The 25,000-nt window shown below is 40.9% G+C and overlaps 2 protein-coding genes across 10 annotated transcripts in view; one reads left to right on the top strand and one right to left on the bottom strand.

Annotated features, from left to right (window-relative positions):
• The window catches only part of LOC138042964 (GATOR2 complex protein WDR24-like), a 30,071-nt gene extending 14,235 nt beyond the window's left edge, over nt 1-15,836 (top strand). For 3 of the 4 annotated variants that reach the window (XM_068889075.1, XM_068889054.1, XM_068889068.1), the window contains 12 exons: nt 676-856; nt 920-1,021; nt 1,191-1,262; nt 1,394-1,491; nt 1,743-1,777; nt 2,195-2,248; nt 6,018-6,120; nt 6,724-6,786; nt 12,949-13,051; nt 13,562-13,647; nt 14,121-14,227; nt 14,391-15,836. In XM_068889075.1, the coding sequence (XP_068745176.1) occupies nt 676-856; nt 920-1,021; nt 1,191-1,262; nt 1,394-1,491; nt 1,743-1,777; nt 2,195-2,248; nt 6,018-6,120; nt 6,724-6,786; nt 12,949-13,051; nt 13,562-13,647; nt 14,121-14,227; nt 14,391-14,526 (1,140 nt within the window). In that variant the 3' untranslated portion in view covers nt 14,527-15,836. The remainder of the gene's footprint in view (nt 1-675; nt 857-919; nt 1,022-1,190; nt 1,263-1,393; nt 1,492-1,742; nt 1,778-2,194; nt 2,249-6,017; nt 6,121-6,723; nt 6,787-12,948; nt 13,052-13,561; nt 13,648-14,120; nt 14,228-14,390) is intronic. The other variant, XM_068889062.1, reaches the window with a different exon arrangement.
• Nucleotides 15,507-25,000, bottom strand: part of LOC138042935 (mucin-17-like) — a 30,893-nt gene continuing 21,399 nt past the window's right edge. For all 6 annotated transcript variants that reach the window (XM_068889038.1, XM_068889006.1, XM_068889011.1 and 3 more), the window contains 4 exons: nt 23,468-24,266; nt 18,317-22,269; nt 17,897-17,999; nt 15,507-16,616 (listed from right to left, as the gene is read on the bottom strand). In XM_068889038.1, coding sequence (XP_068745139.1) covers nt 17,907-17,999; nt 18,317-22,269; nt 23,468-24,266 — 4,845 coding nt within the window. In that variant the 3' untranslated portion in view covers nt 15,507-16,616; nt 17,897-17,906. The remainder of the gene's footprint in view (nt 16,617-17,896; nt 18,000-18,316; nt 22,270-23,467; nt 24,267-25,000) is intronic.

Below are 25,000 nucleotides of genomic sequence, written 5' to 3'. Positions count from 1 at the left end.
ATAAACGAAAATATCTTATTTCGGGGTAAAATTAACATGTGTTTTTTACTACTGTACATATTGTTTAATTAAACTTGTAATGAGTATCAAATGACTCACAATTTGCAAAGCATTAGACGTTATCAAGGTTACACAACAAAGTCTGTGGTATGAATCGTAAAAGGGAAACAAACCAAAACAAAACTTAAACATTTGAAGTTGTATCTGTGTACTGATGCTGTAATATCGTTATATCGGGGAAGATTTTACGCTCGGTACGCTAAGAACTCAGCGTTATATCGGGAATATCGTTATATTGAAGATCGTTATATCGGGGTTCTGTCCCATACATTTTACTGTAACTTTTGCCGGGACATAGCATGTTTATCATTTTACCGGGATATCGTTATATCGAGGATCGTTGTATCGGGGTTCCACTGTAATAACATTTCCCTATCACGCGAAACATCCACCCTCCCCCCTCAGTTGCTACCTGTACCAAAGCTGTACCGTCCTACAAACATCGAACGCACTCGCCTAAGCTTCGATTACCCCTAGTAGTAAGTATCTCTATGACTTTGTAGAGATGAGGCATCTCAGTTTTTCTCTCCAACCCATCCTTTTGGGAGACTACGGTAACTTATGCCGGAAAATACTAGTAGTCAGCAACATAAATGTAGTCCTTTCTTGCCTCAGGTAGCTACGAAACTGTTGATGCACGAGCATGCACAGACATGGTCCGTCCTGAAAACTCTTTACAGTAGCGTGGGAGGGCCTGGAACCACGAGCACAACACATGCAACAAGTGCCGTGAATTCAGTGAGTCATGTCAGCGGCGGGGGCCTGAGCACCACCGGAAATGCTGAACCTACTTCCGGTAAGTAAAAAATAACTGTTTCTTTTGATTATTGGTGATAAAGTAACATCTTTTCTTTTGTAGTTGGTGTGAGCACTCAAAATAACGTTCAAGCAAACGCAAATATAAAATCTTTGTCTGAGTCAACTGTGGCACAAAACACTGGACCAGTAGCAGAAATACAAGGTGGGTTGATTCTTCAAACCTGAGTTTTGTTTTGCGTGGTTTTTCTCTTGAAACTCGTCAACAGCAACATTTGATGCGCTCGGCTCTACCGGGCATCATTTTCGTGTCGTCTTGTTCAATGCATTTATCGTCAGCATTTTCAAACCGCAGTAATTTTCCACTTTGGTAGATGATAACGATGACTCGTCATCGTCAAGCAGTGAAGGCGGAAATCCAAAGCTTATGAATTTTGCTGGTCGAGGTATGATAACCGTGACCTTTTAAAAGTTGTATTTTGCAAAACGTTCGGCTGAGAACTTGACAATTTTTGTTTGACTCATTTCCTTGAATTTGAATTCACGCAACATTTCCCATTCTTATTTTCTTATTCAGCAGATTTTCTGTTCAGCGAAGATCAAGATGAAGTCCAGTTTTTCTATGATGACTCAGTCGCTCTCGGAGGAGCACCAAGGGACTGGACTCTTCCCAGCGTGAGTACTTTTTTACATTCCGAAATTCATGGTTTCCTGGTAACCATCCACAATCTCGCGCTAACCAGCTAACCAAGTCAGTTGAAGGCATTAGAGCTCTGACTGGTGTTTACCTGTTCGTTGGAAATATATATCGCTTGTGTTGTTCCTTGGTCTTCTATATTAATTAAGAAGCCATTTGTGTATGAAGAAGACCGTTGACTCCTTTGGACTTAAAAACTTTTTAGTTCATTTTACTGTTTTTTTGACAGGAAGCATTCGAGCCTCGAGCAGCATTGGATGACAGGTAAATTCATTCGGCCATCAATGGAAGAACAAAGGATAGTCAATTGAAGTTACTTGTTGTTGTTTTCCTTAATACAAGGTGCACTTGGACATTTGCCGACAAAAAGATAACGCGCCCTTTTGGGCTTTAACTTTGGTGGGGGTTCAAGTTTTAAATACATGTGGTTTTTTGGTATTATAGAAGGTGAAGGTCTGTAAAACCAGTTAAAAAACGATTCATTCATCACGTCAGAACGGGTACTTGTCATTAGTAAAGTAGGCCCGGCTAAGTCGCGCTCCCTGCCCTGAAAAAAGAGAGGTGTTTGAACATTTTGATTTGCTCTTCAAAGTGCCACCATTTCTTGGGAAACCATAGATAAATTTTGTTCTGCAAGGCGGCATTGGGTGATTGGGGTTTCAGTGTTATTTTATTTTTCAGGCATACGATACCGTCAATTGATCAGGAACCGGACAGACCTGAATCACCCACAAGGTTTGCCATTTTTATAGGTCATTGACCACCAAATAATTAAGCCTAGCACCTGTAAAGTGGTTAATTAAGTAATTAACAGAACGAGGCACTTGCAACGCGCACGCTTAAGTACTGAAATTCTGGACCATCTTTGTCACCATGGCTTATATTGGGTCTTTGATATTTTGCATCACATGGTAATAGTCACATAATAAGATAAATATAATACTTGTAAGTCCCAATCTCATTTGGTTGATTTAGTTGATAAGCACCTTTGTTCTAATAATTGGGCACACTTGATATCAAATGAAATCAAATCAAATCAAACGAAATACAAGCAATCATATGAAAAGATGGGGGAAAATCAGAAAACCCAAAGCAAAGTAGAGAACCAGCAAACTCAACCAACCTCACGACTTTTCCTTGCATACGGCGAGAGCTACTGAAATTTAAACTGACCAATCAGAATTCAGCGAGCGGGAAAAACTGTGCTATCCTTGTGCAATTTTGTTTACCTTCGGATTGGTTAGATCGGTGGACATTCGCTTAGCCTTCTCTTGTGACTCTCTTGACCGTTGCTTCTTTGAACTCAGCGGGACAGAAATGACGCATTGTTCTGGCAATCAATTTGCCAATCCACTTTATCCAGTTTATGAATTGGTCTAGCATGTGATTAAAAACCAGGATCGCCTTTGAACTTTATTCTGTGGAGGAAGAAGACGTTGCTGAGTGAACATTTTTACGACGAAATCCCTTGGTTTGTTCAGCACTTTGATGTCCGATAACTGAGCCGCTCTAATGAGTGTTGGGTCAATCGCATTTGGCCGTCTGACCATATGAAGTTTTTTCAGCTCTTGTTTGTGTCCATCATGATCGAACTTCAGGTGAAGCGCTATGCTGCTTTATGCCAACTTCGATGGCTTGTGATGAGCTTGCCTGCTGCCGAAATTGTTGTTGTATTTGGGCAAGATTGGTCTTATCGGGTTGGAACTTAATAGTGAGGGGAACAATTTTTCGTTCATCTGCTGTGCCAAACAACAAACAATCCTGTTGGGTGTTCCACGTGCTTGGCGAGTCTTGCACGACCATCATCTATCAGATCTGGAGTGGAGTTTTCTTTCAGTGCTTACAACTTGCGATCGTTCTGCAAACATCCACGTAGCATGCAGCACTTTTTAGTGACTTCAGGATCCCCGGCCCGTTTTGCTGTTTCAAAGGGAGTCGTGCATTTTTGAGCAGTTTGTCTTCATTGCTTGTATTTTTTCTTTTGTTCCTGGTGGCGCAAAGTAACTTTGATGATTTGAAAGGACTTGAATCCTTAATTGAATTAGCGATTTTCTTAATTAAGGAACTCAACAAGTGAATGGTACACAAAATTAGGAGAAGCCGTTGGTTGAATAGACAATATTTGTAGACATAATTATCTACCCAGTTTAAGTACTAAGCTCAACAAGTTGTTTGGCTCCACAAGTTTCTGTTTCAGGCCACGTACCCAAATTCACCCAGGTACTGTTGCACACTACCATAGTTCTTTGGAAATTGAATAGCTCCTTGAACACCTGGTTGCTTGAGAAGAAACTTGATGTGTTTGTTCTCTACATTGGTGAATGCAGCCACTAACTGTCCATTGTGGATAAACTCCAGACCAACTCTTTTTTCAATTTAATCTTTGTTCTTCGCAGGGCATTAACAATGGTGTCCCTTGTAAAATGTTAGTTTAAAGAGTTTGTTTAAGTTATTTCCAATTTCATAGGGCACTGTGGTTGCCAGATTCACTTTAAAACTTATCATGGAAATGTAAATCAATGCCAGTGAAAAGTCAGTCTCTTGAGTTGTTGATAGAAAATTAATTTAAAATATGCATATTGAAACATCAGTTGAGGAATATTTTTTTCCCTTTTTGTGAACCTAACATACATTGCTGCCATTTATTTATTGCTTGGTCATTCAATGTCTTAATCACATCAAATAATTTATTTTTTAGGTATTGTGTATCTTTATCTAAAAACTTAACTGGTTGCTTTTTGGAGCCCTTTTGCAGCATATTTAGATAGGCAGGAAATGTTCCACATTTTATGGTAAATAGTTCTGCATAGTTTTAAGGAATATTGCGGCCTAAGCTAATTGAATATGAGAATAAAATGTGCTGTTTGACATTTTGTGAATTTAAAGACTATTAATATTGTTTGCACTTGTTTTAAAAGGCTTAAGGTTGGCACTCAAAAGTGTTCCTTCAACAATCTTATTCTGTAAAGATTACCTTGGAAGAATTGGATTAATGCAAGTTTTTTCTTCTAGCCTCTTTCCCCAGTGCCCTCTGAGAATGGAGTTGATTTGGTTTTGCCCGATGTTGAAAGATAAAACAATGCCTAAACCAGCCGCAAGGAATACTTCATGGTGCTTTTTTACAAACATGGGCATGAGGGTGCTCATAAGCATCTGAGCATTGTTTCGCATGCTTAAGTGATAATTATTATAAATAATTTGTTTATCTTAGAGAGTCTTCTTTTCCTGTTGGTCATTCAACAATTGGTTGAATAGCTTGTTTGAGCTGTTGGATAGAGGCAGAACATTTGATGAGGGCCTCTTGGGGAGAGGAGTCCTTGTTCCCTTTAGATATTTTCTTGTGTTTCCTTGTTCCCCAAATTACTTTGAAACTTGTTCACAGCCTTTTGATGCCTAAAATTGAAATATTGGTTTTCTTCCCTTGTTCCCTAAAATATTTTGATATTGTTCCTCTGTTCCCCAGTTCAAATAAGCCATGTTCACTTCTTCCCTCAAACCCCTGGGAGTGCCTCTTTGATGTTGATTCTCGTATTGGCCTAATAGTAATTCACTGTAGAATTGCAAGACACAGCAAGTTCTTATTTGGTAGTGAGGGAAAAGTTTTAAATAAATGTTTGCTCAATACAAGAAACAAAATTTGACTGCACCTTCTAGACCTTACTCTTTTCAGACATGAATCAGCTAATTGTTTGCACCTTTCTGGCGACCTGCGGGAGGGCAAGCTCTAGAAACTCTTCTTTAGTGAGCCTTCCACTGAAAAACTTTCCAAGTCTGGCTTTCCGGTGTTAGGGGCCGAGGTTTTTGTGCAAAATTCATCAGCGGCTTCCCTGCAGCTTCTCAAAGGTGTTCCTTCAGGCAATGGTTAGTAAAAGTTTTCTAGTGCTTATACAAATTTTCGCTACTTGAAAAGGTATGTTTATACGAAACAAATATCAGCTTGACAATTTTTCTTTCCCGATACTCCATTTAAAATGCACGTGAGCGCTATTAATAGAGAGCCAGAAAACCATTTAAAACATTTTGTGGCAATTTTTTGTCAACAAACTTGGGTTGTCGGCGAGCAGAATTCGAACGTAAGCTGTTGTGCTTTGGCTTTTATTTGTGCTTTTTCTAACTAATCTAAGACGAATTCAGGCTGGTATTTTCGAATCAAGTGTAAGAAGACGGCAAAACCGTATTGATAATTTATTTATTTGAGTTAACTTCGCGAATAAAGACTTTAATCGCTTCCTTTCGACGGCGGTAGATCGACACGCACATCCGAAATGCACTGTTTCCGGTGAAAGGGCAAATGATTGACAGGATAGCACAGTTTTGACTGCCGCGCGCACTGCGGGCGCGGGTTCCGTATGCAAGGTTTATGGAAGGATCGAACCCAGGCCCTACTGGGGTAAGGCGAGTTCTCTCACCAATGCGCGAAACCGGAAGAAAGTACTTTTAAGCGCTGCTTCAGTATACTCTGTGAAGTGCTTGGTTTAATTATTTAATTTTATTCACTTCTCAGCAATGTCGAATCTGAATCCTTGAGCGCCACTAATGCAAAATCCGTGATCGATTCAAGCATCGTAGAATTTCAAGAAACTGACCCTTCCTCAAACAAAGTCTTGGTAAATAAGCCAAATGTTCTTGTAACTACCCTGTCTTGTTCATGTTCTAACAAATGTAAAGGAAAGGTTCCTCGCAGCTCAGTTCCACCCGTTAAATGAAGAGAGGAGACAGGAACGGCACATTGGGATGCGAAAGGGGATACTAAAAAAAACCCTAGAGCTCCTTTGCATGACCTTCCGATTACTAGTTCGGATGCTCTACCAATGAGCTATAGGACACTCGTGGGAGCTAGGCCATTAAACTAGGTTCAGTGGCCTGTTTCTCGAAAGCCCCGAAAACGTTTCGGGCCCGAAAGGCAGTTCGTGAAAATTCGGTTATTATGCTTTATTGTTACAGTTTGTTTATTATGTAAATTTGATCTTTGAACATGTTTTCCAGACCAAAGAAAATAATGCAATTTCAAAATTTCACGACTCGAAACATCTTTCTCACTCACCTCGCTGAGAGGGGATTGTGAGAAAGTTCCCCCCCCCCCCCCTCCCTTTCCAGGTGACAATTGTCCCACTATACTGCTGGGGTTGATGTTTTCGAGATGAAGCATTTTCGCTGTTGTAATGAGGAAGATGTTATATGTTAACCCCGGTGTTGCTGTTTTTTGTCAGCCGCTACCCGAGTGGGATTTTTCTCCACTTGTCGAGGAAATGCTTCACCATTTGGCAGACAAGGTAGGGTTCTGTGCAGAAAGCCCCTTTTTGTAAGGTAGTTACTTTAGTTTTGTTACACTGAAAATTGTAACACTACTTGGAACTATAGGATGATTACTTTAAAAGGTTATTCAAGATTTGATGTACTGTTTAAAAAAACGAGCTGCAGTGTTTTATCGGGTTTAAACACGAGCACGCACTATTATACATGAGGTCGCTTCACACTCTGCTTTTGTTCGAATTCGTTCAAGCACGACTGATTAATTATCTAAGATGGTGATCAACAAAGAGCAACACAAAGACGGAAGCCCTAAAAACATATTTCTAGCGCTAGAAAAAGGTACTGGGGGTTAAAAAAAAGAACGACGTATAACATTTTATGAAATAATACGAACAAACGGGAAATGTTTGGCGTTTAAACAATATCAAACATTGTTTGGTGACCAAACATGCTAATGTTGAAGTGAGTGGCCAAACAATTAAAACATTTTTGATCTAACTCAGATCAAACTCCACAAGCAAAGAACTATGGGTCACAAATACGTAAACAACACCTGGATACAAGCGGCTGAGCAAGCGTGGTACGCATGCACGAGCCACGCATGCACGTGCCACGCATGCACGTGCCAAACATGTCTGATATGGCTGGCCAAACGAATGTTTAATGGCCTTCAAATTTTTCAAACACGACTAAACACGATCAAACTGCACCAAACGAGGTGGCCAAACGATGTTGTTTAAACGCGAAACATTTCCCATTTGGCCGGGCCCTAAGGGGCTTTTTAATTGAAGAAATTATCACAGAGCTCTCGGTTGCGGCCACGGTTGATTGATAAATCATTTGCATATGCCTAAATGGAAGGCACCACACCTTTTATAGTGCGTTTAAGGCCGGGACACACTAGGCGACAAGTCGCAGCGACATGTCTCTGCGACAAGTTGCGGCAAGATTTCCGCACAGGTCCCTACTTCATTATGCATACACTCCTTTGTTTCAAGAAAACAATAGTGATAACAATAGACGTCCTTTGGGACTGTGACGCTTTGTTCTTTCTTTTTAGAGGTTTTTTTTCTAAGTCTATATGGACTTAAAAAAAGTCGGTCGAAGTTCTGTCTGAAATACGGAATATCGAACAGTTTTTCCTGCAATTTCGGCACTTTTCCTGCAATTTTACCCATTTGTCAGTTTTAGAATAAGCGCAAGAAGTGGAGTTTCAAGCAATCGTAGTAATAGAGTTCAGATTCGCAAACATAACAAACAAACCAAATAAAAGTACTGTCATAAGAAATTTAATGGCTACCTGCTCTTTTTATCGTCAAATTGTTCTTCCTGTCTGCTTAAAAACTCGCCGAGACACTGCAAAGTGTATATTTTCTTCCTTTCCTGTATTTGGGATCACGAACGGTGCATTTAGAGGGATTTTGCGATTTATCGCTCTTTGTAGAGATCGGCAATATGCTCAATGATACTTCCAAGTAAATAGCTTTGGTAGAGATCCATGGATGTTCCCCTACGAGGTATACTTCGTTTCACTCCCCATCATGTCTTTTCAATGCCCTGCTGTGGGCTCGTTTGTCTGGGTCGACGAAGTTTAGGCGATGGTTAACTGCGGTGAGATGATGTTAGCCCTTGTCTTGTAGGCAGTTGTAAACTTTCCGGCCACAGGTAGCTAGGGCTAATATTTTTTCAAGGAAAGTTTACGGTCAGAAAATTAATATGTGTTCTGGCGGATTGAAGGCTATCCATTGCAGTTTTTTCTTGAGCATCGCGAAACAGATCCATCTCCCGATGCGGCACTTTGTCTTTGCCAACTGACTGCGTTTTCGCACAGGTTTTGGACTCGGAAGACGAAAGTAAATTGTTTTTTTTGCAGCACTCTATGCACAACTCTGGAAAGGCTATAAAGCAGGGACAATTTCCAAATGATCAAATCTTCCATTGCTGTGACTCTTTTACTTCGGTAGCCATTTTGATTATTACGAAGACACAAGTTTGCTTCAAAAGAAGGGAAATATGAAACGATTTTAATTGCAATGAACTCGTGCATGAAAGTTTCCCATGAAAGATGCACCAGTCAGACTTTAAGAGTGGTATACTCTTCCACGCAGTGAACTTATAAGTGTGCCGCACGCACGGGGCATGAAGGAAAAGCAGGTCACAGTTCACAGCAATACTGGAAAACCTTAAACTATTACAGGGACTAACCTTAAGCCTAAACAGTGCCTTTAGTCGTAATTAGGGTTACGGTGAGCATTATTAAAGGGATGGGTTGTTTCAAGAGTAGTAAAACAGGGATCTCTTAACGGTAACCTACAAGTGTAAGTTCGATTGTAGGTGCTCGGCGCGGCACGTGTATATAATTACGTATCATTGTTATGTAAATAGTCAGCCAGAATTCAAAATAAATATCATTTTCAAGGTGTGAATTAGCAACTTGACACGTTAGCTCAATGGTAAAGAACAGGGACAAGTAATCCAGAGGTTTAAAATGGGTGGGAGTTCAAGGCAAGCTGCGAGTGGCATATCTTTGGATAAAATGGCAGAAAAAGCCGAGCGGGGTCTGGAAATAAGAACAAGACGAAGGGATAGAAAGAGGAAAGCTGAGACAAAAACGAGTAACGGTGTGGGCGATGAAGGGAAAGAAGAGAGAGAGGGAGGGAGAGAAAAAATGAGATCCGTTTTTATTCATCCCGTAAGTACAAATTACCCATGTATATATTCGGTTCTCTTGGGTATACGTATTGTTCTACAAAACAATAGCGCGAATGAATAATTAATTTATTCTGCATGCATAATGAGGTAGGGACCTGTACGAAAATCATTCCCAAGTTGCTCCATGTGTACCACTTGCAAAACAAGTCGCTGCGACGCGACGCCTGTTCGGAGCACACGCAGTGATCTCGTATGAGGGGGATTGTGAACTAGTTTTCTAATTCAATATGGCTGACCAGATGACGCTCTCTCATTGGTTCATTTATATTTTGTCCTAGCGACTTTTTGCCGGAAGTGTACACACGATGCGACAACGCCGCTTTCGCTAATTTTGTCGCTGCGATAAGTCGCACGAATTCAAACTGGTTTGAATTCGTGCGACTGATCGTGGCGACAAAATTCTGCCGCAGCGACAATGATTTTCATGAAATTAACCGTGTCACACAAGGCGATTTGTTGCGGCGACTTGTCCCCGCGACGCGTCGCAGCGACTTATCGCCTAGTGTCTCCCAGCCTTTAGTGTTTAAAAACACGAGGCGTAGCGAGTTTTTTGACCGGTTTCAAAAACATTCCACAAACAGCGTGTCCCTCGGGAGTCCGAACAAAGGTTCAAAATGTGAGGGGATGATATTAACATCATTACTGTTCTTTACCTAAAGAATTCCAATGAGGAGTCTTTTATCGGGTTTAAAGCTCATGCGCGTGACATTTTATCAATGTTTTGATGGGCTGTTAGGGTCATGAATTATTAATGAAACGAACATTGTCTTGACAAAAATTTGGTTTATCAACGGAGTTGATAATGTAAATTGACCACCGTACAGAGATTCTAAAAGCTGACGTTTCGAGCGTTAGCCCTTCGTCAGAGCGAATCGAGGGATTATGGGTTACGTGTAGTTTTTATAGTAGAGCAGGAGCTACGCTATTGGTGGTAACATGGCAACGTGAAAAGTAGGAATATATTAGTTAAATGAAAAGCGTTCGTTAATACCGTGAGGATTAAGGGTGCCGATTTGAAAGATGAATTTTTGTTCCAGATTCTTGCGGCTTTCCGTCGTACCTAGATGTAGGGAAAGGCCGCAGATAGCCATGTGTTAACTCTTTTCATCCAGCTCTTAAATATACCTGGGAAATTTCGGAAACTTCATTGGCTTTCCTAGATATCAAAGTTTCTATTAGAGGCAACGTGCTATGTACTAGTGTGCACTACAAACCTACTGATTCACACAGTTATTTGTTGTATTCATCGTCACATCCATCACATGTCAAGAACTCCATTCCTTATTCTCAATTTCTTAGACTTCGACGTCTATGTGGTGATGACTCCGATTTTTCCAGCAAATCAGAGGAGATGTGCCAGTTCTTCGAAAAACGTGGCTATCCTGTCTCTGTGGTCAAAGCGGGCCATCATCGCGCCCAACAATTTGATCGACAGTCGTCACTACAAACGTCACAGAAAGATAAGAATGACAGAATTCCATTCACCCTCACTTTCCATCCTCATAATCACGCAGTCAAAAGCATCATTCTTAGTAATTTTAAATTACTCCAAAATGATCCCGAGACTGGTAGAATCTTTTCGCAACCTCCACTTATTTCATTCAAACGCGACAAAAACGTAGGCCACTTTTTAGTTAGAAGCGCGCTCAAAACCAAGGAGCAACCCGGCACTTTCAAATGCGCGCGCTCACGATGCAAAACTTGTGTTTTCATTGTTAACACTAGCAAGATATCGGGACCTAAGCGATCTGTTAAGATCACCGATCGTTTCACATGTACCTCCGCAAATGTCATTTATTGCATAACCTGTACGTTATGCAATAAATTATACATTGGTGAGACAGGTAGACGACTAGGTGACCGATTCCGCGAACACCTTCGCGATTTTGAGAAGAATGACAAGGATGCATCTAAGCCAGTCGCTCGCCATTTTAATCTGCCTAACCACTCCAAAAAACACATGGCTATCTGCGGCCTTTCCCTACATCTAGGTACGACGGAAAGCCGCAAGAATCTGGAACAAAAATTCATCTTTCGAATCGGCACCCTTAATCCTCACGGTATTAACGAATGCTTTTCATTTAACTAATATATTCCTACTTTTCACGTTGCCATGTTACCACCAATAGCGTAGCTCCTGCTCTACTATAAAAACTACACGTAACCCATAATCCCTCGATTCGCTCTGACGAAGGGCTAACGCTCGAAACGTCAGCTTTTAGAATCTCTGTACGGTGGTCAATTTACATTATCAACTCCGTTGACAAACCAAATTTTTGTATACTACTTCCCCACCGACGCAGCACCACAGTTTCTTTAGAAACTACCCCTTCATTCAATTGTCTTGACAAGACCAGCGGCCATAGTGGATTACCGAAACAAAAGAATTATTTGCGTAAAGTTCAATTCCTGGAGGATTAGTTTTGTACACCATCATGGCCACCATTTCTTTGTTTTGTGACACCAACATGGCCACCGTGACGCCATGTGATAACGCTTCATAGCTGTCACTCCAACCTGACTTGGCAACTAGTTGACATGAAGAAGACGACCACAAAAACCATTTTGGCCTTTAGGTCACTTTAAAGGGAACCCCCAGTGAAACAACAAAATAACTTAAGCCACAGAACATAATGTGTGCAATTAAAAATTTGCAAATTTCTTCTAATGAAAGCGTTTGAATCCGAAAAAAGTGAATTTCAAAAGCGCTTGTTTTGGCTTTCAAATTTCACGGGCGCCTCCATCTTGAATATTTGTGTCGTGAAGTGGTTGCCTATTGTTCTGACACAAAGAGCGTTTGTTCTGGAACAATAGGGAGCTTAAGCAACGACAACGGCGACGGCAACGAGAACGTCATGTCAAAATATAAATTCGCTTTATTTTAATCGCTTCGTGTCTATTTCAACCTTTTTGATACGGCAGGGGTGTGGTAGTTACTTAAAAATGACATTGGTAGGAACGGCGCTTAATTTAGGGGAGAAGATGGTAATTTATCCTCAAGTGCTAACGTTGTTCATAAAACTTCAAATTAGGCTATTTCACGTTGTAGTTTCGCTGACGACGGCAAAGAAATGGACAAAAGTGAAAAACGCACGTGCAGGGCGTGCAAAGTTTTTGTTTTTGCCCAATGAATATGCAAATTTGTGACGTTCTCGTTACCGTCGCCGTTGTCGTTGCGTAAGCTCCCTAATAGGGCACCCACGTTACGTCCCAAATTTTCAAGATGGCGGCGCCCGGGAAATTTGAAAGCCAAAACGAGCGTTTTGAAATTCATTTTTTCGGATACAAACGCTTTCATTGGAAAAAGTTTGAACAATTTTAATTGTAAAGATTATGTTCTGTGGTTTAAGGTTATTTTGTTGTTTTAGTGGAGTTTCCCTTTAAGTTATTAAGTTTAAAAAAGATACCTTCCTGTCCTTTATTTTGCGCTAAGTAACACACGTTCATTTTTATCTTTGCTTGGTCCGAAGGGAGATGTCCAGATGTGTGTGTCAGCGCTGATTGTCCTTGGGGATAAAATTCGTAGTAGAATAGATGAGCAAACGCAGGAGCAGTGGGTTATGTCTTACATCGGTATGTTGAATTTTATATGGGGCTTAATAGGTGTCTGTGCGCAAACAGCCACATAACGGTTACCGCTGTGTAATAATTAACAATTATTCACCTCAGTCTCGTTGAATAGTGGTGGATATCTACCGACCCTCTTCGCAACGACTTTGATGAACCCTTCCCTGAATGACAAAGAAAACACTACATCTTGATCAGCGTATAGGACGTTTTCAACCAACCTTTAGAGACACAAATAACAAGAGAGAAATGCACGACTACTTGTGGATGAACAAAAGAAGCTAATGAGAGATTTCTTGTGTTCGTTCACCAACATGACGACGATGACGTCACAAGAAAACCTATTCTTCGTTCCACTAGAAACTGGGTTTTTTTTAAGTGAAGTCTTTAGGTGAAACCGGAAGTCGATGTTTAACGTGAAATGCTCATTTGCAATCGACGGATAAAACTGGTTTACCTTTAAAATGGCTTTGTAGAATTTTATTGGTTTTCTTTTAATCCGCGTCTCTAAAACAGATTTACTTGGCCGCCTTCAGTTGTGGTCCGTGGCGACACAAATCATTCAACTTTCTAGTCTGCGAGCGATCAGTTCACTAAATCAGGTAATGCTGCCGTGTTGAACACAATAGGGTGCTAAGCACGCGATGTTCTTGAGCCGCGGACGGCAACCAAAAGTGAACATTTCGCATGCCATTGCCCAGTTGTTCGAAGGGTAGATAGCGCCATCCACTGGATAGTGATTTATCCGGTGGATAGCGTTATCCACCCCTTGAATAGCCGAGGTCAGGACAGTTGTGTCTCCCAGATTTTAAAACTAATCATCTCTAAAGGAGAAAACATACTTAGCAACGTAAATGTGGTTGTGTGAAGAACACTTAAAAGGGAAAACAGCTCACTTTCGGTTGCCGTCTGCGTCTCAAAACCGTCGCGTGCTTAATAAGCTCCCTAACAATTGTTATATTGTGCTTATGGATCAAAAAGAAGTAAATAGCAACGTCATTTCATGTTTGTTTTTGTTTTTTTTTCGGAAGTTCTTTTTTTTCCTAAAATCACGGCATTTTTGTGTCCTTGTCAGGCCTCTACGACTGTGTACACAATGTGTGGAAGATGTTCCAAACCGCTAACCAAGTCCGGTTGGTATTGTGAAAGATGCCGGAGCCTCGTGGCGCCATGTTCTTTGTGGTAATTTAAACTGTTCCTTGTATGCGTTTTTACCATTTGGCATTTCAGTGGGCTAGCTTTTCTAAATTCCGAAGGAAGTGGTTTTTCAATTCTCAGTTTTCTGACTCTCTTTCTTAGTTTGTACCTGCGCATTTCCTTCTTTTTTTTTTTTTTTTTTTCACAGCCATCTGATTGTCAAAGGTCCAAATGTATGGTGCCAAGGGTGTGGTCATGGCGGTCATCTTACTCACATGCGAGAATGGTTTGCAAATCATATTTGGTGCCCTGCAGGATGCGGTCACATGTGCGAGTACACGTGACCAAGCAAAGGAGGCAAAGAACGGTTAGCACTGACTGTGAGCCAGTCAGCTTCAGCGTTGCTAAGCTCGGTTCGTCAATGTTATGCGTCCCCTGCAACTACTGGGAAGCTCCAACTTAAGGAGAGTGGTTAATTTAATAGAAGCTTACATAAGCTTCAAAGCCATTGAAGACACTTTGCATGGCAGCCAAATAAAATATTCTTCGTTTTTAATGCTAATAAGCCTTTCTAGCCTCGCAACGACGAGCAAATTTCAAGAGACATAAATACAAACGAATGTAAAGGTGGTCGCCATTTATGTAAGTGGTCTATAATGAAGTTAAAAAAAAACCAAGGATTTTTTGGTAATGGTTTATCACTGAGATGTTTTCACGTGCAATTTGTAGTCTTTGACCAAAAAAAGTTATTTTGTATTCAGGGTTTTCGTTTGAGGCTGGACGTTATTGATGCCAATATTTGAAGGGTTGTTTTATTTTTTTACCAACTTTTTGAAGAGAATTTGATTGAAATCCAGCCTTGCCTGGGAAGCTGATTCTTGGGTTCCAGAAACATTGGAAACAGCGTTTTTGAGTCTTATGTTTTAAAAATTTCCTTGGCGGGTATGCGTATGCCCCCAGATCCCCCTAGGAAGCTCGCTCCTTGCGGCGCCAAAAATATCACGTCCACACAAAACTGTCGAAAACCCTGTTATATTGTATTTTGTATTGCACGAGTACTTAATAATATAGATGAAATTATCGTAATTAATGCGAAGGAAACGCAGGCGTGTCAAGCAAAAATTGCGCCACCCGGGATTCATTTAATTGGCCATCTGAGACTTTCTTTGATCACTGACCAATCAGGATGTTTGGTTTGTTACCTGGAAACTGCATTTCTCTTAGCCAATAAGAGTGGAGAAATTTGTCCACGTATATGCTATTAAGGATATTTTAAAACAAATGTAAAGAATAATTTGCAGAAGGTCAATATCAGAACGTGACATTCGAAAATTCATCAGCCCTTTATTCTTTTTAATAGCAGAAAATAGTTATTTAACATTTCCAGAAAAAGTAAACGATTATTTCACAAGTAACAAAATTAAACTATTTGGCGCTAACAGACCAATTTCGATATATTAAAATTCAGTTCTAAACAAATGGCATGATCTCGAGGCTCTGGGGATTTGTATGAGTTTATTTCCCAGAGCCTCGAGATGCCTTTTGTTTAGGACTGAATTTTAATATGTCGAAAGTGGGCTATTGTTCGAATTGTATTTCTAGTTCTGCTAGTTACTGACGTCCCTAATAAATTACAAGAATTAACAAAAACTTATTTTGCTTTTGTACCTATTCATTTGTACCTTATTGCCCTGAGGGCCTCAAGTCATGTTCACTGTATCACACAAAAACACTTTTCGAAGTCTTGATTATGGCTACTGTAGCAGAATGTACGAAGACACTATTTGCTTTCATTGTACAACAATATATTCCAAAAACAAGATTATTAAATATATATATTTCCCTTAACTACTGCATCCATACTGTCAGCAATGTTTCAAGTCTTAATCATTTTTACCTATTTAACAGCATGTATGAAGACATCATTTCCTTTAAACAAGAATGTAGCAGAATGTATGAAGACACTATTTGCCTTCATTGTACCACTACATATTCCAAACACAAGATTATTAAATATATATTTCCCTTAACTACTGCATCCATACTGTCAGCAATGTTTCAAGTCTTAATCATTTTTACCTATTTAACAGCATGTATGAAGACATCATTTCCTTTCTTGAAACAATAACACCATATTCCTTTCCAAAACAAGATTCTTAAATATTTTTCCCCCTCAAGTCTAGAATTATATCTTATTCATTGAAGTAAACAATCTTTATGTACAAAAGCATGCTAACCATGTTTCCATCTTTTGGAGACAAGGTGTGCATGTCCTTTTCCCCCATCTCGTGATTTTGTTGCAAAAATGCTTCAGTATTGACTTTCCGCCCTGTTTTAATCATACTGCTAAAAATACTACCATTTATATATTCGTTGCATAGTCTAATTCACAACCTAGTGTAAGTGACTTTGTTGGCCCAATGGTCCTTCTCGCCTGCAACAATTAATTAAAGTGAAGAACATTCAGTATATACAAGATGAAATTAACGTTTATGGAACTATTCAGGAGAAACAATAATTGAAATAAAAACAAGAGTGGAAAAGCAACTGGAATGATAAAGACAGTTCACCCCTATTTAAACAAAAGCGTGGTGGAATTCATTGAACACTGGACAAGACGACCGAACATAAATCCTATGGATGATCAGACTAATCCCTGAACTCAGACTGCTGACTACTAGCAAGTTTTGTTTGATAAACAAAGACGCAGCTTAAGTGTCTTGGAATCTACTGGCCTGCGAAGTCTTGTGTGACAAAATTGAAGACTTATCGAAAAAAATATCCCGAAATTCGAGTCCCTTGATTTCTAAAACTGCCATTGGTCACAAAAAAGTCACTCCCGTTCAGAAATGCAAGTACTTGGATGCACGACAAATTTTGATGTCCAGCACGAATTGACCTTTTTGCAGATACGGCCGCCATTTTGATTTCTGTTGTTTCAAATAGCTATAAGGGGGATGCACAGGGGGCAAATACATATTAATTTGCCCCCTGAGCATCCCATAATGTCTTTAGAAACAACAGAAATCAAAATGGCCGCCGTATCTGCAAAAACGTCTATTTTTTCCTCCCTTAACGTTTACCATTTATCAACAAAAACCGAAATCAAATGGTACAGCTCATTTCACCGGAAAGTTCCGAAAAATATGGAAATCCTCAGACTTATTCCTCTTTTCCTGTTCTAACCGAAATGACCGGAAAATTCCGGTACCATTTGTCAACTCCCACTCGACCCGGTTCACCTCGGCTTTCGACCGCCGCCGCCGCCGCCATTTTGATTTGTTATTGTTTTCTTCCAGCCGCGAGAGACTCGGGCCTGGCGAAATGCCACACCATTACGAGCACTCCAATCCAACCGGATTTTCCGTGCAAATGGTTAACGCCCCCTTTTTCCAACCTTTTAAAGTTAGTTTACATGAAGCTGGCCACCTTTACTTGAGGAGCAGAGTTTAGGGGAAATTGTGATGTTAACTGTATTCGAGTAATGGGGATCTGGGAATGACGAGAGTACCTAAGGGCACTTTGTGACACTTAAAATAACATTCACCTCTGGACGTATCCCTTTTAATTTCGAAATTACTGTGCTCAATAGAGGATGCAGTGTGTGCACGTAAATAAATCAGTCTTAATCAGCCAAGAATCAGGCACAGCTTGAACAAAAAAGAGAAGAGAATTTTTTATCCTAGTGGCACTTCAATAAAGCAGTACTATTACCATCACAGGTTCACTTCTTTTCTCTTAATGCTTTCAAGGCTGCCACCATTCCTTGAGGCACCACAGACGTGTCAGTCTTTACTTCCTTCACAATAAAATGGAACTGAAAGAAAGAAAATGCGATGTCCAAACTGAGCTGAGAGCAAAATGGGTGGTCATCTTTCCTTTTTGAAATTTAAAAAACTGGTTAAAGTGGCCCTGCACTAAGAGTGAATGAGCGCGTTTTTACTCACGAGATCATCAGCGATCCATTTTTAACAGACAAAAGAAAGTTTGCATGATAAATGTAGCACAGGACCCAACATGACCGCCGTGACGTCACACAAAATCTTTCACGGGAAGACATGACATCCATCTATCAAAAGTACGAAAACCCCTTAGAGAGTAATGCTAGAATCCTTAAGAGAATTATGTTCGTACCTGTGCAGCCGCGGTACTTGTCTTAGGCGGCTGTTTGCCATCAGAGCCCTGAATTATGTAAGCAGGCAATGAATGCCGCTTGGATGGATCTTCCTTTCCTGTTTTTGTTCTCAATGTAACTGTTGGTAGCGGGTCTGCTTCTTTTTGATCTTGCTCGTTTTCTGTGGTTGACCTGAAGGTCAAAGGTTTATTGGCAGCTGGTAGGAATGATTTTGATTTAGTTTCTGATGGCCGTGCTGCTTGTAGTTTTACACTAACTTCCTTAGCCGGGGACACTGGCATCTCATGTGTTTTGCTGTTGATGCCTTTGGGTTCCCCTTGCTTAGTATCCACGGATATTATTAGCTGAAGTGGTTTTGCAGTAGAATGAGGTAAATCTGGGTTCCTCGGTTTGTCCTCTTCTCTACTGGTGTGTTTCCGGGATGTATTTCCTGTCCTTTCCACGTCGGATGCTTGAATTGCAGCTCGCTTCTTCACGTCGGCCCAACTTCCCCCCGTTTTAATTAGAGGCTTCGGACCTGTAGTCAAGATCTGGAATTTGGAGCTATCGACAACTGCAGACAGTGGTCTCCGTTGGGCTCTATTTCCTCCTACTGAAGCACGCATAATTTGATCACGAATTGACGCTGAGCTTTGGACGTTCGCAAAACGACTCTGAGAGCCAGGGCTATTTTCATCCTTTTTGAGCAGGTTATCACTGGAAGATATTTGTGATTCAGAGGAGTTCATCAAATGCACGTTTTCGCTTTTCGATGGACAAGGCTCCGTTTTCTTCAGCAAAGAATTGTTATTGGGATCAGTTAATGCAATTTGATATGAAAACGATTCTTTGACGTCAGGGGATTTCTTGGGAGCGTTTTCTTGTTCCAAGGAAATGTTCTCCGATGATTCGTCGGGCGACCTCCTTTCTATGGTGTAAGAACTCTTGCTCACACCCACACCAGTGGCGTTTGTGGATGGCGAGACGGAAGCGCCCACGGTTGAAGTGACATTAAAAGAAACTGGGCGCGCAACTTTATTTGCCTGTTCATCAAATGAAACTGGTTTAAATGCTGTTGTCCACATTATTGATCTCTTGGGGTTGTTGGTATTCATCTTTGGCCCCACCCAACCTCCTGACCTCTCCTCAGTGGAGACTCCACTTCGTTTTAGTAATGAATCACCAGGCCTTGGCGGAGCTTCTGGTTTTGTTTCAGGTTGGTGCACTCTATCTGCTGCTTTTGCTGCAGATGAAATAAAGTTGAGATCCGATGCCAGATCTGAGTAGCGCCTGAGAGGTGGAACAGTGAGTGGTGGTGGCTTGGGTAACTGTATTGGCTCCACTGTGCTTACAGTCTCAACAGGAGACGAAGGTAGAGAGGATGATGACTCGTCTGTGTAGTCAGACAAATTAGAATCCCTTACCGATTGCCTCGTCTCTGGAAATGTCTCACTTGTACAGTCCAAAGCCATTCCAGATGGCATGGTCATTGGAGTTTGAAGCTCTGAAGACACTTTCACGAGTTTTGTTTGTGCCTGTGGTTCACCACCACCACTGGTATCATTCACACTACCATCACCTTGTAATTCAGTTTGGGTTGAACACGTCTGAAAAGCTACAGTTTCCTTGTCTCCAACTGGCACGGAGAAGTCACCAGAAATCTTCGATTCCTCACTAAGCGATATTCCAGACTCCGTTGATCTGTCACTGTATAACTCTGTGGGTGAGGGTAAAGTGGACGACCGGGGCGTGGTGGTGGGGGGTGAAGAAGAAGGAGGGCGGGGTTGGACATGGACTTGTTCAACAGACGACAAATCCAGTCGCAAATCTGAGTCAACGTCTATACGTACTGCATAACTCTCAGGACGAGAGACTTGTGGTTCTGCGGCAAGAACAGACTCCCATTCCTGTCTTACATCATTTGTAACATCCTTCATTGAACCTTCTTCACTGTTTACCTCAAGTGACTCCTGTGCTTTTGTGGTCTGGACCCGTATTACCTTCTTGGTAGAGTTAGTTTGAACAGGAAGTTCCTCATATGCTTCGGGGCGTTTGTTTGTATCTCCAGGTGTGGGTAACGCCTCCTTGTCAAGCTCTTGAAACATCCCTTCCAAATCTCTTAGTCTGTCATGTGAAGAGCGCATTGGTTTTACTTCAGGAGTGACTAAGGCTTCTACAACAACACCTTCCTCTCGTACTTTCACATTATTTTCAGATGTGTCCTTGAAAGATTCAGACTTCAGATAATTAAGTACCTGGGAACTCTCTTGCTCCTCTTGTTGTAGCTGTGCAATTGGTGATTCTTCGACGTCAAGCGACCTTTGATTACCTGGTTTAGCTTGAAAAACTGGTTTTACCGGCTCATTCTCTCGCATTCCTTTCGTACCTTCTAAAGGTGTATGAAGTCGCGAAGGTACAGACTGAGGGACATCAACTTTTGACCGTCTGACAGATGTAACTGGATTGGTTCTCGTCTCCGGTTGTTCATCCTTACGGTGTGGTTCGGGTTTTCCAGGTATGACCTGTTTCCCTGGTCGTATACCCTCTGTAGGTTCCGTACCTGAGGATGTAAGATGTGCTTCGTTTTCAAATTTCCTTCCACGGACAACTGTTACAGTACTAATTGTTGACTCAGGATTTTCCGCTTTAATCTTCTCGACTGGTTTCACAAGCAATTTTGATTGCTCCTTATCTATAGATGGTTCTTTCCTGACTCTTATTGGTTTGGGTCGTATTTCTGGTTTTTCTGACTGAAGATTCTGTTTCAGCTCAACGGCTTGAGGTTCAATAACAGACCCTTGACTCTCAATTTCAACTGCCCGTGGCTGTCCTTCTGTTAATTCAGACTTGATCTTCTTGGCACCTGGTTCAAAAGTTTCAGATTGTTGCTCCTGTTTTGTGTATGAATTAATTGCGTCGTGAGCAATTTGAACTTCAGTTTCTCTGACAATCTCGACTGCCTTGGCTTTTGGTTCAGGATTTAGTGGCCAAATAATTTGCATTTGTTCTTCTCTCTTGATGCTACCTTTTCCAACATCAGTGTCCGTCAAATCTAAAATTGGCTCCGCATTGATAGGTTCTTTATTCTCCTCACCGGATAAACCGCTTGATAATTCACATCCCGAAATATCACTGACCACAACATTGACTTCTGTTTGTTTTCGTGACTGGACAACACTCTCGGGTTTTGCTTCTGGTATATAACCCCGGGTAAAAGATGTATCGTTACCAAGGTCACCCAATTTTATCTTATCTTTACTGATGATCATCCCAAGGTCTGAGTCTGCTTCCTGTGATAATGTCTGCAGCCTTAAAGTGGTATTCAAAGGCGCTTGACCTTGCTTCAACCATGGAATCGAATTTTCACTGGGATTAAGCTTTTTCGGCGGCTTTGCCTGCTCAGTTTCTTGTTCTCTATCAAACCCATCAAGGGATTCAACCGTTGGGTTCGCGAACTGACAGGGTGGGGTGATAGGACGTGTCGAGGCAAAATCCAAAGGTGGTGGAATTGCACTTATGCCATCTAAACTTGACCCTGAATCGGGATCATCCCAGCTTTGTATAGAGTCATTTTGTAATTGATCCCCCTGAGGAGTTCTCGTAAGACCCTCTGAGCTCTGGTCGAATCCTGAATCATGATCTTTTGTGTTTCCACTGTTCTGGCTTGTTTTTGTCGCCACTGTTTCTATCAAGGACGCTGGCATAGAATTTAGACCAGGTTTTATGTCCTCGTGAAGATCTTTCTTGATTGAGGTCGTAACATGCTCCTCCTGGGAAATGGTCTCATTTGACGAACATTCCGAGTAAAGAGGAGGTGGTGGAACCACAGGAAATGATGCATGTTCATGAACAGTTCCAAGAACTGACATCCTGTCACTTGGCTCTATCTGCATTTCCTCTTTTCCTGAGATTTGACGCGGTGAAGGAATCAAGTATTTATCAAAGTCTACAAAGCCATTCACTTGAGCGTCTCCTAAACGAAAGAATAAAGAAAAGGGAAAATAATTAAATATTTTTAACAACCTTATTTGAGGGAGTCAAGATCATAGCAAACTTAAAGGGATCCTCCACTAAAGCCCTGGTCTGAAATTGTTAAAAGGTGAGCGGGAAAAATGCGGTTATATGTACTACTGTTAGCAACATTATTAGCCCTGATAATCAACAACCATGATGAAAAATCGGAAACCAGATGTGATTAAAATCCCCAAAGAATGGGGAATTCCGACTGTTGACATCAGAACTGACAGTCAGGAGGGCTCATGAAATTACACCAATACCTAAGCAATCTCCCTTCAGTGAATTCCTTATGAAATACCTAACATTCACTATTTTCCCATTCCCATAAATGCAATATGATTTAGGGGTTCTTTACATAAAAAACAATACAAGTTAAGTACTCTTGGGACTGTATCATACTTCAGTGAACTGGATATCCATTGTTTTAATGCAAATAACCCCCCCCCCCCCCCCTCTCACCCAAATGAACTGTATTATGGGATTTGTGAAAAAGGCCAATAGGGCATAAAGGAGGAGTTGAAAATCCTCGACAATTTTAACAGGTGTTTCTTTAAATTAATTTTATCTTTTCGCTTCATCACAAAATTTATTTGAGTTCAATAATTGGATTTGTGACTGATTATGATTGTAATATAATATAGTCTTTTTTACGAAAACTGGCTCCCTTTGCTGCCACGTATTGTTCATTAAAGACCACATTCTCGTCCCCAGAGGCCGGGATTCTTTTGGTCAGCACCGAGAATAACGACTTCTTGCCGGTTTCAAAATATGTGCAGGCCATGCGGGGGTCTATTTTGGTAACCGTTGACGGCTAATAATTGTTTCAAATTTCTGAGATTGCGCAGACAAGCCGGAACCAGCCAGAGGTCGATATTGTTGGTGCTGAATGAGAGAATCGTGGCCTCTGGGGACGAGAATGTAAAGACCATTATTATCACTAGCCTACCTTAGTTGATAAAAAGAAAAAGGCATTATACACACTTCCATAACAACTTAATCGTTGCACATTTCCACAAGTGTTTAGTGTAATGTTTTAGAGATTGAATAATTTAACAGTAAATTGTCAAAATAAGGTAGTATTCTTGTAAAAGAAAAGTTCCTCAAAAATAATAATTGTAGAATGGAACAACAAGTACAAAGGAAACTTTGGTCACCTTCAAGAAAGCCTGCTTCAAATTCTGTCAAAGGTTCCACAGGGGTATCACACTCATCCAGAGGGGGTGGCATTTCATCGGGTGGTGGAGGAGGGATGAAAATGGGAGAGACACCCCTCCAGTCAATATTCCCATCTTGCTCGTCTTGGTCATTACCACGTTGCACCCCCAGATCAAGAGAGAATGAACGCTTCTTCAATGATGCCTTGATTTCTTTTGTTCTATCCGTGCTGTAAACAGATCCTTCACATTTTGAATCTCCACTATCTGTGGAACCTTTAAGGGGCGGCTTTGGTGGAGCTGGCCGAGTTGGGCGTGGAGGGGCGGGTCTTTTCTTTTGGCTTGATTTTGCTTGAGCATCATTTGTAGTTGCAGGAATTACTAAACCCAAAGAGTTGGCTCCAATTGCTGGGCTTGGCTTTTTAGGTGCAACTCCAGAAACAACAGCTTGAGAGTCTGTTTTACTTTCTGCAAATAATGCCTTTGGAAATGCTGGACGCGGTGGGGGTGGTGGAGCAGCCCTTCGTTTAACCTTATTGTCTGGTGTTGAGGTCTTGATGTTGCTGGTGCCGGGAGAAATTTCTGATTTGGTGGAAAAACTCAATTCTGGAGTAGAAGCATAAATGCCATCTTTTTTTATTGGACTAAAACTCTGATCGTTTAGGCTTCCATTATGCAACTCAATGGGTGGCTTCTTGGGAAGAGTTGATGATTTTGCAACATATGGCTTTGGAAATGTTGGAGGCTTCTTTGCTGCAAGCCCACCACTGGAATTTCGATCAGCAGGTGACTGTAAATTCTAGCCAAAAGAACAAAAAAAATGAAGGAGATAATAATATTATCACTCGGGATACCTAAAGGTATACCGAGTTTTAAAATGGGTTTGAAAACCAGAAGTACAGAGAAATGCACAATAGAATTAGGACACAGGGAATTCATTGGTTAAAACCTATGTGTGATAACCCCTGGGGAGAGGTTACCGTAGTAAATGAAAATATAAACATCTTTCAGATGCAAAACAAACTTGTGAACACACGAACCTAAAATCTCGCAAAGGGTAAACATTACGAGCACAAAAGCGAATGAAAGGTTCCTAAATAAGAAATTTATACACCTCAGTGATATTGGCGTAAACTGACCAAAACGTTCGATTGTTGCAAAATCCACGTTATCTCTATCTTTGTTAATTGGTTTTGTTGGAAATGCCTGAAATTTCTTTTTCTTTCAGCTGTTCTTTGCACGAGCATTATTCGTGGAAGTCTGACTGGTACAAAACACCAGCCACAGGTCACAAGTCATTGTTTTACCAATACAGAAAGTATCCTAAACATTCATAAAAGGTTTAACCTTAGACCTTAAAACTTTTTTAGGCATAATTAGGCCTTAGGTTAGCTTCTATGAATGTTTAGGATACTTTCTGTATTGGTAAAACAATGACCTGTAACCTGTGACCTGTACCTGCCGGCAGATGTCAATTTTTTAATTGTTTCATGGTCTTCATTTTAGCAACCTAGAGGGAGGTCACAGCATTAT

Source organism: Montipora capricornis, chromosome 1 (genome assembly GCF_036669925.1).
Source record: "Montipora capricornis isolate CH-2021 chromosome 1, ASM3666992v2, whole genome shotgun sequence".
In the NCBI taxonomy this organism is placed as follows: Eukaryota; Metazoa; Cnidaria; class Anthozoa; order Scleractinia; family Acroporidae; genus Montipora; species Montipora capricornis.
Note: the sequence above shows the minus strand (reverse complement) of the source record. Positions and strands in the feature narration are given on the sequence as shown.